Genomic DNA, 19,149 nt, shown 5'->3' with positions numbered 1-19,149 from the left:
TGATATTCTCACTAGTCTTAAAGGGGTTGTCTCACTTCAGCAAATTGTATTTATTATGTAGAGAAATTTAATATAAGGCACTTACTTATGTATTGTGATTGTCCATATTGCTTCCTTTGCCGGCCACCAGAGAGACCCTGGATTTACAGGGTGGTCGTAACCAGCCTTGCATTAACTTTCTCTACATGATAAATGCCACTTACTGAAGTGAGACATCTCCTTTAATAACCAAAGCTCCACTAAAGGTATGTTTTTTTTGCTAGTGCTGTAAGCAGTTTAACATGGTCAACAGCTCACAGACTCCCTTTAAATATATTTTGCATCTATAAATGGTGGCTCAGTGGTTAGTACTGTTGCCTTGCAGCACTATAATCCTGATTTTGAACCTAACCAAGGGCAACATCTACATTGAGTTTGTATGTTCTCTTTATATTTGTGCAGGTTTCCCTCCAGCTTCCTCCCGCACACCACAAATACATTGATAGGTTCCTTGACTTTCTGTGAAATTTGCAATGATGTAGACAAAATAGTACATGGCACTCCAGGCAAAATCACGGGTACTGTTAATATTCCCAACAACTTGAGTGCTCCTTCGTTTCAGGTAAAATGAGTTTGTCTTTTTATTTGGTTTTACAGTATTTTAGGCTATCCAGTGACGTTTCGATCTGATATACAACCTTTCACTAGCTGTAGAAGTATAATAAAGACTGAGAAGTGAATGTTGTATATCACACCAGGGAAAGCACGCCCTCCCCGGTGTGTTTTCCAGGGAGTATTAATTTTTCCTGAAACTAAGGAGTGCTCTAATTATTGTTACTTATTATTAGCCATAGTGTGTCTGTGCTTCTAAACAGCTGTGTGGAATAAATTCTGGAACTATAGAAGCAACAGGAAATAAATCAATAATTAATGGGTTTATCCATTCAGTCTTCAGCATTACTGTGGCTGCATACACACGTACATGCAGTTACTGGTCAGGTAATGTACAGCTAATAGCACCACATTTTCCAGTAAGTCATTTCAGGTAACACATAAAAAATAGATGGTTGGTTCAGAGTTTCTGTATCTGGAATGTGCTTGGTCATCAGCCAGTTGCACCATTATGTCAGTAGCATCTGGCCATCTCGAAATGCCTGCAACTTGGCTGATCACATGCGTAGATATATTGCAGTGTGATTCTTGATGCTAAGTGCACATTATTGTTGTGTGTAGCAGTAGCATCATTAAACTAATGGTTGTTATAGCCTTATGCACTACCGAAAAATGAAAGCAGAACACCTGGAAAACAAAGGGAACCTGTCACCAGGATTTTGCGCATAGAGCTGGGGACATGGGCTGCTAGATGGCCGCTAGCACATCTGCAGTACCCAGGTCCCATAGCTCTCTGCGCTTTTATTGTGTTAAAAAACTGTTTTGATCCATATGCAAATTACCTGATATGAGTCCTGTATCCAGAGATGAGTCAAGCGGAAAGGAGCCCAGCACCGCCCCGCGTCCTCCGAATCTCCTCCTTGCTGGCTGACGTCACAGAGCTGGAGCGCCGAAATCTCGCGATGCGCGAGCTAGCGCATGCACAGTGTCGGCATCATGTTCATTCCCTGTACTGGCATCAGCACAGGGAACGAACTACGCATGCGCTAGCTCGCGCATCGCGAGATTTCGGCACTCCAGCTCTGTGACGTCAGCCAGCAAGGAGGAGATTCGGAGGACGCGGGGCGGTGCTGGGCTCCTTTCCGCTTGACTCATCTCCGGATACAGGACTCATATCAGGTCATTTGCATATGGATCAAAACTGTTTTTTAACACAATAAAAGCGCAGAGAGCTATGGGGACTGGGTATTGCAGATGTGCTAGTGGCCATCTAGCAGCCCATGTCCCCAGCTCTATGCACAAAATCCTGGTGACATGTTCCCTTTAAAGGGAACCTGTCACCTGGATTTTGTGAATAGAGCGGAGGATATGGGCTGCTAGATCGCTGCTAGCACATCTGCAATATCCAGTCCCCATAGCTCTGTGTGCTTTTATTGTCTCAAAAAAAACGATATGATAGATATGCAAATGAACCTTAGATGAGTCCTGTCCCTGAGATGAGTCCAGCGTGAAGGAGCCCAGCACCACCCCGCATCCTCCAAATCTCTTCCTTGCTCTCCGACATCACAAAGCTAGAGCGCCGTAATCTCGCGATGCGCGAGCTAGCGCACGCGCAGTGTCGGCATAGTGTTCCTTCCCTGTGCTAGCATCAGCCTCAGGGAATGAACTGCATTGTCAGATTACGGCGCTCTAGCTTTGTGACGTCGGAGAGCAAGGAGGAGATTCGGAGGATGCGGGATGCTGCTGGGCTCCTTCACGCTGGACTCATCTCAGGGACAGGACTCATCTAAGGTCAATTAGCATATCTATCAAATCGTTTTTTTAAGACATAAAAGCACACAGAGCTATGGGGACTGGGTATTGCGGATGTGCTAGTGGCCATCCAGCAGCCCATGTCCTCAGCTCTATTCACAAAATCCAGGTGTCAGGTTCCCTTTAATGCATTTAAGCTAAGATTGACAAAGTATAGTGATGCTTGGTCAATGATCACACAACTAAGGTGGTGCACCCTTTATTTTGGGTTCTGCAGCAGGATAAATGTTTAGACAGTGTCACATTAATAGTGGGTGGCATTTCCCCTTGCTGCAATATAGGCTGCGAATATGGCATGGGAACGGTCATACAGATGCTTGATATCCTCATGTGCTATGTCATTCCAAGCTCCTTCAACTTGGACCTGTAGTTCAGCCACAGTTGTTGTTGGCTGCTGTGCATGGTAGATCCATCACCCTATTCAGTACCAGACATTGTCAGTGTGAGAGAGATCTGGCAATCAAACTAATCAGGGCAACTTCTGGATACCGTAAAGAGCATCTTGTGTAGCACAGTCAGTGTGTGGGCAGACATTAGCTTGTTGGAACACTATGTCTCCTGAGTCAAAAAAGGCAGTAGGATTGGTTTCACAATATCCAGGAAATACCAAAGGATGGTCAATGTTCCCAATCCGAATACCATATGGGTATTGGTGGTAGCTAATGGTGCCCTACACGATGACACCTGGTGTTGGTCCTGTGTGTCTCTGCACTGTCCGTGATGGCAGTAGGCGCTCTCCTGCAGGCTCTGAGGCAGCCATCAATAACACACAATGGTGTTCAGTGATGAAAGCTGCCATTACGCATAGTGCAGAGACACACAGCACCAACACCAGGTGTCATGTTGTGATGTAACATTAGCTACCATGCAAATTCCCATCTGTTATTCATGGGGGGAGCACTAACCAGCACTCAACATGTCCAGGACATTGTGGAACCAGTCCTAGTGCCATTATTGACTCAGTTAGAAGATGGGGTAACAAGGTATCACACACCCACACACTGCCTGTGCTACACAAAGTGCTCTTCAGGGTATTCAGCAGCTCCCCTGGCCAGCTTGATCGTCAGATTGCTCACCCACAACAATGATTAGGACTGGATGGAGCGACAGATCTCCTGTGCACAGCAGCGAACAACCACCTTGGCTGAACTATGGGTTCATGTTTAAAGTGCTTGGAATAACATAACACAGGAGTATATCCAGCATCTCTATCACCGTTACCATGCCAGAGTGGTAGCCTATATGGCAGTGAGGGGAGATGCCACCTAGTATTAATGTGACTGTGCCTTAATATATACCCTGCTAGGAGTGCACCACCTTGGGTGTGTGATCATTGACTAAGCACCTCTAGCAGTTTATACTATGTCAGTCTCAGCTCAATCGCATTGTTTTTCAGGGGATCTTTTTTTCATTTTCCGCTAGTGTGTATATATATATATATATATATATATATATATATATGACTTGATCTGCAGTATTCAGAATAATTCATTCCTTTATCTATACCTAAATAGTTCATTGATTTTCTAGCAATGCTATAGAAGAATCTTTTAACTGATGATGCTGTATCCTGCCATTTACAGGTTGTATACTTTCTCATAATTGCCAACATAACTGCAAGATTCCACCAGCAGCACACACATACTATATATTGTCTTTGACTTTTCAAGTGCTCTTACCATCTTAAGAACCTGCTCTAAAAGTAGCATGTTATATTGGTTCTCTTCATTGTTGGCCTGAGTACTGTTTCTTCTGATAATTTACTTGGTTGTGAGTCAGACTCCAGCTGTTATGTTAGGAATGAGTGGAGGAAATTCTTGCGTGACTATTGAATTGTTCTATACAGGAAATTTTGTTATGGACACCTTTGGGAGCATTTTTAATCATTGAAGTCTACTCTTTTGAGCTAAAAATCTGTTTTTCAAGTGTTAAACATTTTCAACAGTTCTTCCTCTACAGCTTTCATTTTCAGACTGTTGCTTCCCCCTGTTGCTGACAGAGAGCTACTCTGATGGCTCAATCTGTAGCCTTTATCTGTACTTTCCCAATAGCTCAGGAACATTCATTATAGCTAAATTATGATTAGTTTGATAAGAATTTGGTTTAAATTAGTGTTTATGAGCCGTCAGGAGTTCAGAGATTAGGGTGTTGCAGATTTAAACGTAAAACCAGGTCTCTGATGGATTCACTTAGAAGAGGGAAGCAACAGTCTGCAAATGCACTGAAAGGTAAAGATGTAGAGGAAAAATGGTTGAAATTTTTTTATGAAGTCCAAGTGAAAAATAGATTTTTAGCCTAAAATTAGAGTGCAATGATAAAAAAAACTTCCCCACATGCAGTGTATGAACATATGTATTTTATGTTTTTGAGTAGGTAAATATTGTTCAGCGCTCTCATATTCCTATATATACTCCATTATGTACGGTACGTCTGCAGTCATTTCTTCTTAGCCAGAGGACTATTGGTTTAGAAGGCTCCTGTTACATGCAGTTCAGTAGAAATATTATTTTACATTTGTCCACTGAATGTATGCTAACAAATCCCCAAACAATGAAATAGGTGTATAAACATTTTGTATGCCAGAAGTGGTATTCTTGTTCTGCTTCAGCCCCCAGGTTGAAGTGCCGTCTCATTTTTTCAATTGAAAAACATAAATATCAGAGAAATGAGTTGGAAAATGACAATAAGGGCAGATTGAAACAGAAGGAGGCAACAGAGAAAAGATTCATTCTTAAAGAGGTCCTACATATGATCACAAAATGCTATGTAATCTGCAGGCAACATATTATAGAGCTGAAGGAGGTAGCAGATTGATATATAGTTTTGTGGGAAAGATTCAGTGAAACCTGTAATTTATACATTTATGTCTATCTCTGATTTCATTGTACACAGGGAAGGTGTTATCAGTGATTGATAGCATTCTCTGTGTAAGCATGTATACATAGATAGCTGTCAGTCACTGATAGCTGTACACAGGGCAGGTGTTATCAGTGATTGATAGCATTCTCTGTGTAAGCATGTATACATAGATAGCCTAGTTGTACACAGGGCAGGTGTTATCAGTGATTGATAGCATTCTCTGTGTAAGCATGTATACATAGATATGTCAGTCACTGATAGCTGTACACAGGGCAGGTGTTATCAGTGATTGATAGCATTCTCTGTGTAAGGGCTCATGCACACGAACGTATTTTCTTTCCGTCTCTGTTCTGGTTATCCAATGGGTCAGGGAAAAAAATGGAAGTTACTCTGTGTGCATTCCGTTTCCGTATTTCCGTTCCGCAAAAAAATAGAACATGTCCTATTATTGTCCGCATTACGGACAAGTATAGTACTGCTCTATTAGGGGCCAGCTGTTCTATTCCACAAAATACGGAATGCACACGGACGTCATCCGTATTTTATGCGGACCGCAAAATACATACGGTCATGTGCATAAGCCCTACGTATGTATACATAGATAGCTGTCAGTCACGGACAGTTGTACACGTGGGAGGTGTTATCAGTGATTGATAGTATTCTCTGTGAAGGTGTGTATACATACATAGCTGTCAGTCACTGATAGTTGTACACAGGGGAGGTGTTATCAGTGATTGATAGTATTCTCTGTGTAAGTGTGTATACATATATAGCTGTCAGTCACTGATAGTTGTACACAGGGGAGGTGTTATCAGTGATTGATAGTATTCTCTGTGTAAGTGTGTATACATATATAGCTGTCAGTCACTGATAGTTGTACACAGGGGAGGTGTTATCAGTGATTGATAGTATTCTCTGTGTAAGTGTGTATACATATATAGCTGTCAGTCACTGATAGTTGTACACGTTGGAGATGTTATCAGTGATTGATAGCATTCTCTGTGTTAGTGTATACACAGAGATAGTTGTCACTAACTGAGAACACCTCCCACATGAACAATTAAGTCAGAAACAGCAGAGATTTAAATGTATTAATTACTGAAATTAAATTAAATCACAGAATTTTTCCAACAAAACGATATATTAATCTGCTCAGCTCCTTCTGCTCTGTAACTTGCTGCCTGCAGATTACACTGTATTTTGTGGTGACAGGTCCTCTTCTGGATTTGTATTAAAAATAAGTTGTATAATTAGTTATAGAGATTTAGACAGTCATGTTAGTGTTTTCGTTTGTGACTTTCATTATACAGACATTGAGAAACTCATTTTGTTCCCATTTTGGGACTTAGTGATCAAGCAATTATTATTATTATTATTATTATTATTTTATATAGTTGATGTAGCTGTATGCATGCTTGTGTTTTGAGGGACAATTTACAGGGGAGAGTTATCAAAACTGGTGTAAAGGAAAACTGGTTTAGTTGCCCATGTCAACCAATCAGATTCCACCTTTCATTTTTCAGAGCACCTTTGGAAAATGAAAAGTGGAATCTGATTTGTTGCTGTGGGCAGCTAAGCCAATGTTTCTTTACACCACCTTTGATAAATCTCCCCCATAGTTTTTAATGGCACCATTTTGAGGGAGGAATGGTAAAAAAAAAACAGCTTATAAATTTTGCGACATTCCTTTTTTAGCATAAATAGCATGATAACTTTATTTTCTCAGACAGTATGATATACAGCGATACCAAATACATATAGTTTTTATTTAAGTTTTGCCACTTTTGTACAATAATTTATTTATTTATTTTACTTTTTTTGCATCACCAAATGGCAGTGAGTAAGCAAAAAAAAACTAACTTAAAAATTAAGTGATAATTGTATAGTGCAGGTCATCATCGATGTGGGGATGCCAAATATGTGGAGGGGATTTTATTTCTGCAATTTGTTTAATTGTAAAGCAGTTTTTTAATGGAAAAAGGTGTATTTCTTTAAGAAATTTTTACTGAAACGTTATTTCATTATTACTTTTACCACTTTGACATACGATCCTCTGATTGCTTTCATAATACACTGTACTTCTTATAAAGTACAGTGTATTATGTGGTCAGTAAGACGGGCTCTACCACAGCATACACTGAGGGCAGGGGCATAGCTAGAAGTGACGGCCCCACAGAAAATCTTTGTACTATGCATATGTGGTATCCGCCAGATTTATACTGACCTGGAGAATCAAGATCACAAGTGAAAACAAGCCCTCACGGAAAAATAAAAAAAAATTAAGGCTCTGGGAAGGCGGAGAGCACAAAACGAAAATGCAAAAGGTGAAAAAAGCCTCTGGGGTGTAAGGGGTTAAAATAATTTTTTGATCATTGTTAGGGCCCATGCACACAACCGTATGCCCTCCGAGACATACAGTCCGTGAGCGAGCCATATGTCCTGGTGGAGCGGCATTGATCATGTGCACAGGAGCTCCCAGCATCATAGGTTATGTGCACCTTGGGCTGCGCGCGAGACTACTATGCCATAATCATACGTTAATCTATGAAGTTGTGCGCTCCTGTGCAAACGATCAATGCCGCTCCACCAGGACATATGGCCCGCTCAAGGACCGAATGTCTCAGAGGGCATATGTTCATGTGCATGGGCCCTTATTCAAATTTTATTTTTGTTTGTTTGGTGTATGTGTGTTGTTTTGGGGGGGGGGGGGTGTTTTTAGTATTTTTATATTTTAATAGTGAAGACTTTTTTTTGTTTATTTATCTTTATATAAAACATTTTCAAAGGGGGGTGATACTGGTCTATAGCTTGCAGTACATGGCAGCCTCCCCTTTCTGCCCACTGTTCCGCCATGTACTAATGCTTATTATGGCACATATAAGCGCATACCCTCTGCATATATAAGAGTAACAAAATAAGCAGTAGTAGATGGCAGAACAGCAAGCAGGGGGGGCACAGATAAGGGCCAGGGAGGCGCAGACAGAGGCCGGGGGGCACAGGCAAGGGTGACATAGATAAGGGCCAGGTGTGCAGACAAAGGTCAAAGGTCAAAGCCCAGGGGCGCAGACATGGGCCAGCGGGGGCGCATTCAAGGGCCAGGGAGGCGCACACAGGGGCGCAGACAAAGGCCAGGGGGGCACAGATAAGGGCCAGGGCCCAGGGGCGCAGACAGGGGCCAGGGAGGCGCAGCCAAGGGGGGCAGACAGGCAGCGGGCACAGACATGGAAGGATGATGATGGACAGACCGGGCTCCCAATGTCGCCAGCGCCGCACTGTATGTGAAAGGGCCTGGCCTGAAAAACTGTATTAAAGAGGACCCTTCATGGGGCTGGACTTTGTTAACTAAGTAGCAGGACATGTAGAGCAGCGCCTAGGGATCTCCCTGCACTTACTGTTATATCTGTGCGCCGCTACTTTTACCCACTGTGGCCCCCGTTACCGTCTCCTGTGCTGTATGATTATTACTACGATCGGAGCAGGGAGGAGGAGATTGCCCTGTTTCTCAAGGGGCGTTCCTTCTCCCTGGCTGTAGCGCTGTCCAATCGCAGCGCAGTGCGTCACAGCCAGAGAGGTGAGGTTTTTTTTTCCTCCCTGGCTGTGACGCTCTTGCGCTGCAATTGGACAGCGCTACAGCCAGGGAGAAGGAACGCCCATTGAGAAAAAGAAGTACAGGACCAACAAGAGTATGAAATTTTTTTACCCATATTTAAAGGGGTTGTCTCATCCCAGACAATGGGGGCATATAGCTAGGATATGTCCCCATTGTCTTATAGGTGCGGGTCCCACCGCTGGGACCAGCACCTATCTCCTAAATAGAGCTTCACTGGAATTCTCTGCACCAAGTGCTCTACTCATAGAAGTGAGTGAGCGGTCACTTCTATGGGCCCGACGGAAATAGCCGAGTCAGCGCTCGACATAGAAATGAATGGAGAGTGGCTGCGCATGCGCAGTACACCCTCCACCACTTTCGGGGCTTAGTTCTCGATGTAGAGAATATACTTTTTTACATCTGTAAAGAATAAATCAGAACGCTCGTTGGAAGAACGAGTGAAACGTTTTCAAGAAATCTACAGTACGTCCAGTTGCCTTGATTTATTCTTTACAGATATACCATGACCTGGATAAATGAGAACCTTCACAGACATACTTTTTTACATTTTTATTTTGTTTTTATGTGATTTTGTATTTTTTTTTTGTTCATTTTGTATCTGATTTTTGTTTGACAAATATTGGACTTTGACTGAAATAGCTCATTAGGGTATGTCCACACAGGATTGAAACGTGGTTTTGCTGCCACAGACATGCATGCAGCAGATTTGCAGCATTTTATAGTACCAGCAAATTAGATTTTTTTTTTAACTGCAAATATCCAATGTAGACCCTAAATAAATAAAAAATGCCCTTATTTCTGTCTCCAGCATTCTATTTTTGTTGTTGATAATCTGTCTAAAAAGATTTTTAATATTTGACAATGTTAGTGACTTTTCCTTTAATAAACTGTTAGGCCTCTTGCACACAACCGTATGGCTTTTTGAGTATTTTGGATTCACAAAAAATACAGATGACGTCTAATAGAACAGTTTGATAGAACAGTACTATTCTTGTCCATTATGCGGACAATAATAGGAAATGTTCTATCTTTAAACGAAACGGAAATACGGAAACGGAAGGCATACGGAGTACCTTCTTTTTTTTTGCGGATCCATTGAAATGACTGGTTCCGTATATGGTCCGTATACGGAACGCAAAAAACCGAATAGAAACGGGAAAAAAAAGTTTGTGTGCAAGAGGCCTTAATGTGCTAGCGTATGGTACCTGGATGCTCATGCTGAGACACCTTGTTATTTTTTGCAGATATCTGGGCTATTGGCTGCATATTTGCAGAATTGTTAACATCTGAACCCATTTTTCATTGTCGTCAAGAAGATATCAAGACAAGTAACCCATTCCATCATGACCAGCTGGATCGTATATTTAGTGTAATGGGATTTCCTGCAGGTAAATGAATTTCATACTACTTGTTGGCAGATGAGTAACTTTTTTGCAGTGACCACCTATGCTCATCAGTAGGAGTTTTCCTCTGCATAGGTCACCAGTATCGATCATGTCACGTGTCAGTACACTGCTGTATATACTATATATCTTAACACAGTGCATCTATTATCAGTATACCATATACCAGTACACTGTTGTGTGTACTACATACCTGTGTCCACTGCATCTATTATACAGTATAATAGATGCAGTGTGTATATGTGTATATATATATATATATATATATATATATATCTATATTATATAGAGCAGTGTTTACAGATATATGTGGTCAGTTATATTCTGGTTATTGTGTGAGGTGCATGAGTTAATAGTGGTTGTAACTGTCTGCAGTACTATAGATATATATATATAGATATATATATATAGATATATATATATATATATATATATATATATATAGATATATATATATAGATATATATATATATATATATATATATATATATATATATGAGTGAGATATCAGTAAAACTAGGGAATGGGGTGAAAATGAAGAGAAAGGAGGAGGACCTCCTCTTACCGCTCCATTCTAGTCTCAGTGGAGAGCTCATCCTGCAGTTCTTCTCCATGCTCTTGGGGGTTGAAGTACCAGTGATGACCCTCTTGTGCAGTTCCTTTACTAGATGTACAGGACCTGTGATGATAATGTCATCACAGGTCCTGGCAGAATCTCCTATCTAACCTGGGAACTAGACTTGTACTTGTACTACGTCAACTAAGGTCATGGGTATTACCAGTATCAACATTTATGTGATATCCACATCTCACACATTGAATTCAGTGGAGCATGTGGAGGTTAGGAATCAGAAGATGGATGGGGTCACCAGATTCCTGTTCTTTAAATGGATGAGGATTCCAAAAGGTGGGAACTGCACCTGTCATGCATTTATGAGATATCCTATGACTATGCCATAAAGGCTGAAGAATGGAATACTCCTTTAAGTCTGGTGGCATTTGTTAGTAAATGTAGATGCTATCTTACTGTGTTGCTGCCAAGAACAATATCGTCACTGAACAGAGAGCTGCTATGTGATGAACCTTACAAGGGTAGAATTGGATAATCAACCCACAAGCATTCATATCTTTCACTCTAAGGTGTCTGGACAGTTGGCAGATGGACGTCAACACTATTATTGCCCTTTGAGTGGGTCATATGATGAAATACTTGGTGAAGCTACTTGCAGGATTGGTTGCTTCGTCATATAGTCATATATAACGCTATCTACATCAGCTTCTTTGTTTTCTTTCTAAATATAAGGTGTGTATATAAATAATGTCATAAGGAATAAAACATTTCTATCTGTTTAGATAAAGACTGGGAAGATATCAGAAAAATGCCAGAATATCCTACTCTACAAAAAGACTTCAGACGAACCACGTAAGATTACGGACGTATATTTTTTAAAGGGATTCTCTTTTTGCTATTTAGCTAGGCATGACAACATTACAAAAATACCATCATATATTATTATACACTAAATTGTGATTTATTTATTTTTATAGAGCAGGAGCAGCTGAGCAGATTGATAATGTGCTATTTTTATTTATTTTATTTGGAAAAGATTCAGCAAAACATCTAATTTATTAGCTTTTTCTGATTTCGATTGTACATGGGGGGAGTTACAAGTGATTGATAGCATTCTGTGTGTAAGTATGTACATTTACAGAGATAGCGGTCATTTACTGATAGTTATACACAGGGGAGGTGTTATCAGTGATTGATAGATTTCTCTGTGTAAGTGTGTATATACAGACAGCTGTTAGTCGCTGATAGTTGTACATTGCGGAGGTGTTATTGGTGATAGATAGCTGTCAGTCACTGATAGCTGTAAACAGGGGAGGTGTTATTAATGATTGATAATATTCTATATGTATGTGTGTATACATAGATAGCTGTCAGTCACTGATATTTGTACACAGGGGAGGTGTAATCAGTGATTGATAGCGTTCTGTGTGTAAGTATGTATACATATATAGCTGTGCGGACAAGAAAAGACATTTTCTATTATAATGCCAGCGATGTGCTGTCTACATCTGCATTTCTGGATCCGCAATTCTGTTCCCGAAAAAAATCTAGCATGTCCTATTCTTGTCCGCAACTGCGGACAAAAAAAGCCATTTTCTATTATAGTGCCGGCGATGTGCGGCCCGTGAAATGCGGAATGCACATTGCCAGTGTCCTTGTTTTGCGGATCCGCAATTTGTGGCCCACAAAACACCTACGGACATCTGAATGGACCCTTATACATATACATCTGTGTAGTCTTTGTAAATGGCACGATATATTTTTATACCACTATATCCACACTTCTGGATCCGCAATTTCGTTCCCGAAAAAAATTGAACATGTCCTATTCTTGTCCGCAACTGCTGGAAAGAAAAGGCATTTTCTATTATAGTGCCGGCGATGTGCTGTCCACGAAATTCTGAATGCACATTGCCGGTGTCCGTGTTTTGCGAATGTGAATTTGAGGACGTCTGAGTAGACCCTTACTGGGGTAGAATGTTATACTGACAGATACTTGAAAGTAATGTGGTTGTCTCACCATGAAAACCTCTTTCAGCATTGAAGCTGGGACAAAGATCAGTTGATCACCATGGGTGCGGCTTCTCACACTCCTGATGTTCAGCTGTTATCACCAGAGGTTGCAGCCAAGTATACATTTCTAGCTACTACATTAGACATTTAGTATTCAAGTGAATGGCCATCTATGTAATACAAAGACAGGCCAGGTCTGCCAGAAAGTGACCCACTGACACTTAGTGGCCCTCTGCTCTGTCTTACAAAGGAGGTCCTTGGTGGGGAAAGGTGGTTTTATAGAGCAGATGGAAAGAATTTGTCTTCATGAGACAACCCCTTTTAAGGAATGGTTGAACAATTGGGCATTGTCGTGATAAATGAGGCAAATATGTTTCAAAGTGTATGCATAACAGTGATTGAGAACATTCTCTGTGTAAGTGTGTATACATAGATAGCAGTCAGGCACTGATATTTGTACACAGGGGAGGTGTCATCAGTGACTGACAGCATTCTGTGTGTAAGTGTGTATACATATATAGCTGTGTGGACAAGAAAAGGCATTTTCTATTATAGTGCCAGCGATGTTCGGTCCACGAAATAGGGAACGCACATTGCTAGTGTCCGTGTTTTGCGGACCCGCAATTTGCAGACCTCTAAATACCTACGGACGTCTGAATAGACCCTTAGGGTCCATTCACACGTCCGCAACTTGGGTCCGGATCCGGGTGCGATTTAGCGTAGGGCATGAACTGCTCCGATGCTCAAGTCAGGGGGGCTGCCTGGGTAAAAAAATGGGGATATTCTCCAGGTTCAGTTCTGAACCCAGACAACCCCTTTAAGGAATGGATGAGCAATTGGGCATTATCGTGATAAATGAGGCAAATATGTTTCAAAGTGTATGCATATAAGGTGTAATGAGTTCCAGTAGTACACTGTCCATATTGTGGCTGCTTCACATTTACATCTGTTACACATCGCTAGCTTTGCAAGGAGTAAGCTCCAACATTATTATCTAGACTAATAGCAGTTTCCCGGTAACAGAAGATTTGTTCTCAGTTGTTATTTGATAAGCCCTAAATAAGTGGAAAAAACCATTGTGAAGACACTTTAGGCTGGTACTACACGTTGATCTTGACCATAACATCCATTGCATCAAGGTTGCTGTGTAGCAGCGCAGCCATAGAACTTAATGTCGTCACAGTGCGATTCACAAGTTACCGTGACCCCAGAATCACAAAACATCCAGCACTGTTGAATTTTTTATTTATTTTTTGCGATTCTGGAGTCACAGTTACAGCAGCTTGTGAGTTGCACTGCGCCCCCATTCCGTTTATTTACTGCACTGCTACACAGCGACCTTACAGCCAAGATCACCGCATAGCCCTAGCGTTGTGGCTTGATGCATTGAGAAGACAGGATGATCAAATTGTTATTGGCTACCCTAGATATCCTGAGCATTTTGTACAAGCCGCAAAAACATTCGCTGAACATGTATGGCATAAGGAACCATTATGGAAACATGACACTTCAGTTCTTGAAGTAAGAAGAATAGCTGCCAGGGTACTTCAAAGACATTGTCAGAGTATGCCTGATTTGTAATATTTAGCCTGGGACAAACACCTTTGCTGTCAGTGGGCTATTTGAATATTGTACTTGGCCGGCTGCAATATTTGATCATTTTTTTTAAACCTTTTTTTTTTCAGTGCCCTGTACAATTAATGGCTAATAAATTGCCTCTTTGTGTCTGGCCAAAATTATTTTGCAGGTATGCTAACAGTAGCTTAATAAAATATATGGAAAAGCACAAGGTGAAGCCCGATAGTAAAGTTTTTCTTCTGGTAAGTGAATTGATGAATAACAATGAAAGTTACAATAAATATAATGTTCGATTAGTTCAGCATTGAGCCACGTTACTATAGTAGGGAATTGCATTCTGAGCGTCGCCGTAAAGGGTTGTCCAATTCTTTTTTAGAAGAGATTGCCTATCCTCAAAATAGCCCGGAACTATCTGATCACAGGTATTCAACACCCTGCACCCATGCAGTTCAAATGTTCTTCTGTAGCATTGGTGCCACGACTACACAGCCCTCCATATAGTTCTGGCGCCACTTATGGTGCCGGAGCTAGTGTAGAACTGCTGATTGGTGGGGGTATGGGGTGTGCCCTACTGATCAGAGAGTAGGGCCACCACCAGGGGTAGACTGGGGATGTGAAGTGGCCCTATGTTGCAGACAGGTCCAAATTGACAGAAAGCAGGACAACGCAAGTAAGGGCTCAGCAGAGCCATAGTGCAGCACAAAACCCCATCCCAGCACAACCAAGTGCACCACAAAGCTTTGAAGCTTTTCCCTCTGTGGTGGCCATCAATAGCTGGCATGCTCTGTCCTACATAGTAACATAGTACATAAGGCCGAAAAAAGACATTTGTCCAACCAGTTCAGCCTGTTATCCTGCAAGTTGATCCAGAGGAAGGCAAAAAAAAAACTCCTTCTCCAACAGTTGTCTCTAAGATTTGGAGCAATGGGCCACAACGAGGGTCTCAGCACCAAGTAAGCCCTACCCTTCAGCAAGCTACCTGAACTTAGTAGAACCTAGTAGTGACCCCCTATAATGACCCCAGTGGTATGCCTCCTAAGTGGCCAAGGAAAGCAGAGAAAAATAAAATACTTGAGTGCCATTCCAAGTTGCTGTCTCTGGTGCAGGCCACATAACTTTTCCAGCCTGTGACCTGACATGCTTGTGTCCCTACGTCATTTGTACACTGCCTCATATTATGGCCTGTGGCCTATGAAGGTGATCACAATACATAAGTAAGTGCCTCGCCCTCATGTTAACTTTGTCTGTATGGTAAATGTGCCATTTGCTGAATTGAGACAACCCCTTTAGGTTCCAACCTGATTACTGGTGCTTACTGAGTGACCTTCCCACAAATCTCTTACGTGTTTTTATAGGTGAAAAGACATGTACATAGTGCAGTTCTTAAATCCTAGAGATGTTAGACTACTCCTATTAATATGATCTTCGTGTTTTACTGGTATTGTTTGCATAACTATTAAATCTTTTTTTTTTATTGTTGCTGATATTATGCCTTGTATTATTGGAAGATATATATTGCTGGGACTAAATGGAGTTTCTACCTTCATTATTTATAACTTGTGTTAGAAAGGTAATAGTGCATTTGCTGAGAACCACTCTGTGCTCTGATTTCGAACAATTGCTGTCTCAGTACCATTAAGGCTTTTCTTGATTTACCTTGTCATATATCAAATGTGCTTACATACACATGTCCTGAGTCCAAGCTCACAGATAATTCCAAACCACTATCTCCTTTCCAGGCATTTCCCACAAACCTTGTACTTTTCCCATCATCATATGCATATTGTAACCTCTTAAGAGAAATTAGCAATATATATTACATTGATTAATTATTCAAGCCTTCTTTTTTAAATTTGAAAAACAGTATCGATCCAGCTAGACACTGCAGCAATTGCTAAATACATATTGAAACAGCAGTGCGAATTACATCTGGGTGCACTGGTTGTAAGCATATATGGTGCATCCCAGATAGAGTGCATAGAGGAGACCTATCTGAATTGCAATAACCAGTTAGGATCATGTAACACACTAGATGGGTGAGGAGTAAAGCAGTAAAAAAAACACTGAGGTGAATGGTCATACCCGTGTGACCAATAAAGAGTTTTACTTCTGTTGGCTCTGCAATTGCAAGTGTCTACTGAGCATTCCCTTATCATGAATTGTCCTTTGGGGCTCTCTCCTCTCTGCTTCTGAGGGATGTTTCCAGTGGTCTTCTGGAGAGATAGGATCGGGAACATTCAGTGCAGAGAGACAGGACATTTCACAGTAAGGGTACGCCCAGAGGACAATTAGGATAGCAGTTCCAGGTGGATTATAACTTATTTTGTCAGAAAACTAGTATGTCCATCCACCTACTCTCCTAGATAGTACTGTCAGCAGTTTTGAAGGGTCAAAACTGCTGACAGACTACCTAGTGTTGCTGTTTAATGATGAAAACATGCACACAGATAATACAGGTGACTATAGTCTATAACACCAATACAATTCTAACCTTAATGTTTCCAGAAGTTATAGAATGCAGTATTGACGCAAATTTACAGTTGCATTAAAAGGGGTTTTCCAAGATTTTAATACAGATGACCTATCCCCTGGATAGGTCATCAGTATCTGATTGGTGGGGGTCCGACACACGGGAGCCCCTCCAATCAGCTGTTTCAGAATGCAGTGGTGCTCGCAGTAGCGCCCCGGCCTTCTCGCAGCTTTCCCTAGGTCAGTGGCGACACGTTCATCACATGGCCTAGGACAGTGATAGGTAAACTGCTGCTCTCCAGCTGTTGCAAAACTACAACTCCCACCATGCCCTGCTGTAGGCTGAAAGCTGTAGGCAGTCTTTGCATGCTGGGAGTTGTAGTTCTGCAACAGCTGGAGAGCCGCAGTTTGCCTATCACTGGCCTAGGAGTAGCTCAGCCCCATTTAAGTGAATGGGGCTGAGCTGCCATACCAAGCACAGCCGCTATACAATGTACGACACTGGAGAAGGCTGTGGCTCACAGCAGCGCTGATGAATTATCAAACAGTTTATCGACGGGTGTCAGACCCCCACGATCAGATATTGATGTCCTATCCAGAGGGTAGGTCATCCATATTAAAATCTCAGAAAACCCCCTTAATGCAACTCAAAGTTTGTGTTAATACTGCATTTTGTAACTTCTGGAAACATGAAGGTTAGAATTTTATTGGCGGTATAGGCTATAGTCATCTGTATTATATATGTGCATGTTTTCATCAGCAGCAACACTAGGGAGTCTTTCAGCAGTTTTGACCCTTTAGAACTGCTGACAGTGCTATCTAGGTGAGTTGTAAGGCAGTTAAAAGATACGTAGGTGGATGGGCATACTAGTTACATGGCAAAAGTAGTTTAATCCACCTGAAACTGCTATCCCAAGTGTCCCAAGGATAGGTCATCAGCATTAAAATCTCAGTAAACCATTTTAACTGTCTATGGGTAGTCCCTACCTGTTTTCTATTTTTTTGTGTATTGGTTGTTCAGCAATGCCCACCTCCCATGCTTTGCACTGCAGTTCTGACTCATCTGTCTAAGCACAACTACAAGAATCTAAACCTCCAGTTTAGCTTAAGTTTTCCAGTTTAAGGGTCCATTCACATGTCCGCAAATGGGTCCGCATCCGTTCCACAATTTTGCGGAACGGGTGCGGACCCATTCCTTTTCTATGGGGACGGAATGGAGGCGGACAGCACACAGTGTGCTGTCCGCATCCGCATTTGCGGAGCGCGGCCCCGATCTTCGGGTCCGCAGCTCCGCAAAAGATAGAACATGTCCTATTCTTGTCTGCAGCTTGCAGACAAGAATAGGCATTTCTATAGGGGTACCGGGCGGGTGGGTTGCGGGTCCGCAACACACCACGGACATGTGAATGGAGCGTTTGCTGCCAGTTGTGTGTATTATATTAATTTAACACAATTTTTGATTTTAGCTTCAAAAGCTTCTTACAATGGACCCAACGAAAAGGATCACATCAGAGCAAGCTTTACAGGATCTCTATTTCCAGGAGGATCCTCTGCCTACATTAGAGTAGGTCTTCTTTATTATCATCAGACCATACTTTCTGAAACCTGTGTAATAACGTTGTGGTACATATAATGTTCAGGCTCGGCAGTTTGTCATGTGCAAGCATTTTATGCCCTGTGGAGCCAAAAGTCTCTGCACTTCCGCCTACATCGTTTGGCCAGCAGAATATAGAACAGTATCATTGACTTTGAGGGTGGCATTGAAACAATATGCTTCTGCCTAGGAAATGCTATCAGAGAAATGGGAGGGAATGAGATAAGAGGAGCACATTTAAGATTGTGTTATTTGAGATAATGTGTGCTTGCGAAATGGAAACAGGCTTGAGTGCTCTGCATTTTAAAGCCAATCTGTCAGTTTAACATGCTGCCTTATGTAAAGCAGCGTATTCTTGCTACATGTCCATACTACTAGTAGCCTAAACCAGTGTTTCCCAACCAGTGTGCCTCCAGCTGTTAAAAAACTACAACTCCCAGCATGCCCGCACAGCCAAATGCTCTCCGGGCATGCTGGGAGTTGTAGTTTTGCAACAGCTGGAGGGACACTGGTTGGGAAACCCTGGCCTAAACAGCCCCAAAAAATGCAATTTGGCTATTAGCTGTATTGAAAGACTACACAGAATACATACGACGGGTTTACACGGCCCAATTGTTGGGCAGATTATCGAGGGCGTACATTCCTATGA

At 41.7% G+C, this 19,149-nt stretch overlaps 1 protein-coding gene across 3 annotated transcripts in view; it reads left to right on the top strand.

The window, feature by feature from the left end:
* Positions 1-19,149, top strand: part of CDK19 (cyclin dependent kinase 19) — a 198,230-nt gene that overhangs the window by 158,818 nt on the left and 20,263 nt on the right. For all 3 annotated transcript variants that reach the window (XM_044288594.1, XM_044288593.1, XM_044288595.1), the window contains exons 7-10: positions 10,117-10,260; positions 11,629-11,698; positions 14,607-14,679; positions 18,373-18,470. In XM_044288594.1, the coding sequence (XP_044144529.1) occupies positions 10,117-10,260; positions 11,629-11,698; positions 14,607-14,679; positions 18,373-18,470 (385 nt within the window). The remainder of the gene's footprint in view (positions 1-10,116; positions 10,261-11,628; positions 11,699-14,606; positions 14,680-18,372; positions 18,471-19,149) is intronic.

The sequence above is a fragment of the Bufo gargarizans genome, chromosome 4 (genome assembly GCF_014858855.1).
Source record: "Bufo gargarizans isolate SCDJY-AF-19 chromosome 4, ASM1485885v1, whole genome shotgun sequence".
Taxonomy (NCBI): Eukaryota; Metazoa; Chordata; class Amphibia; order Anura; family Bufonidae; genus Bufo; species Bufo gargarizans.
Note: the sequence above shows the minus strand (reverse complement) of the source record. Positions and strands in the feature narration are given on the sequence as shown.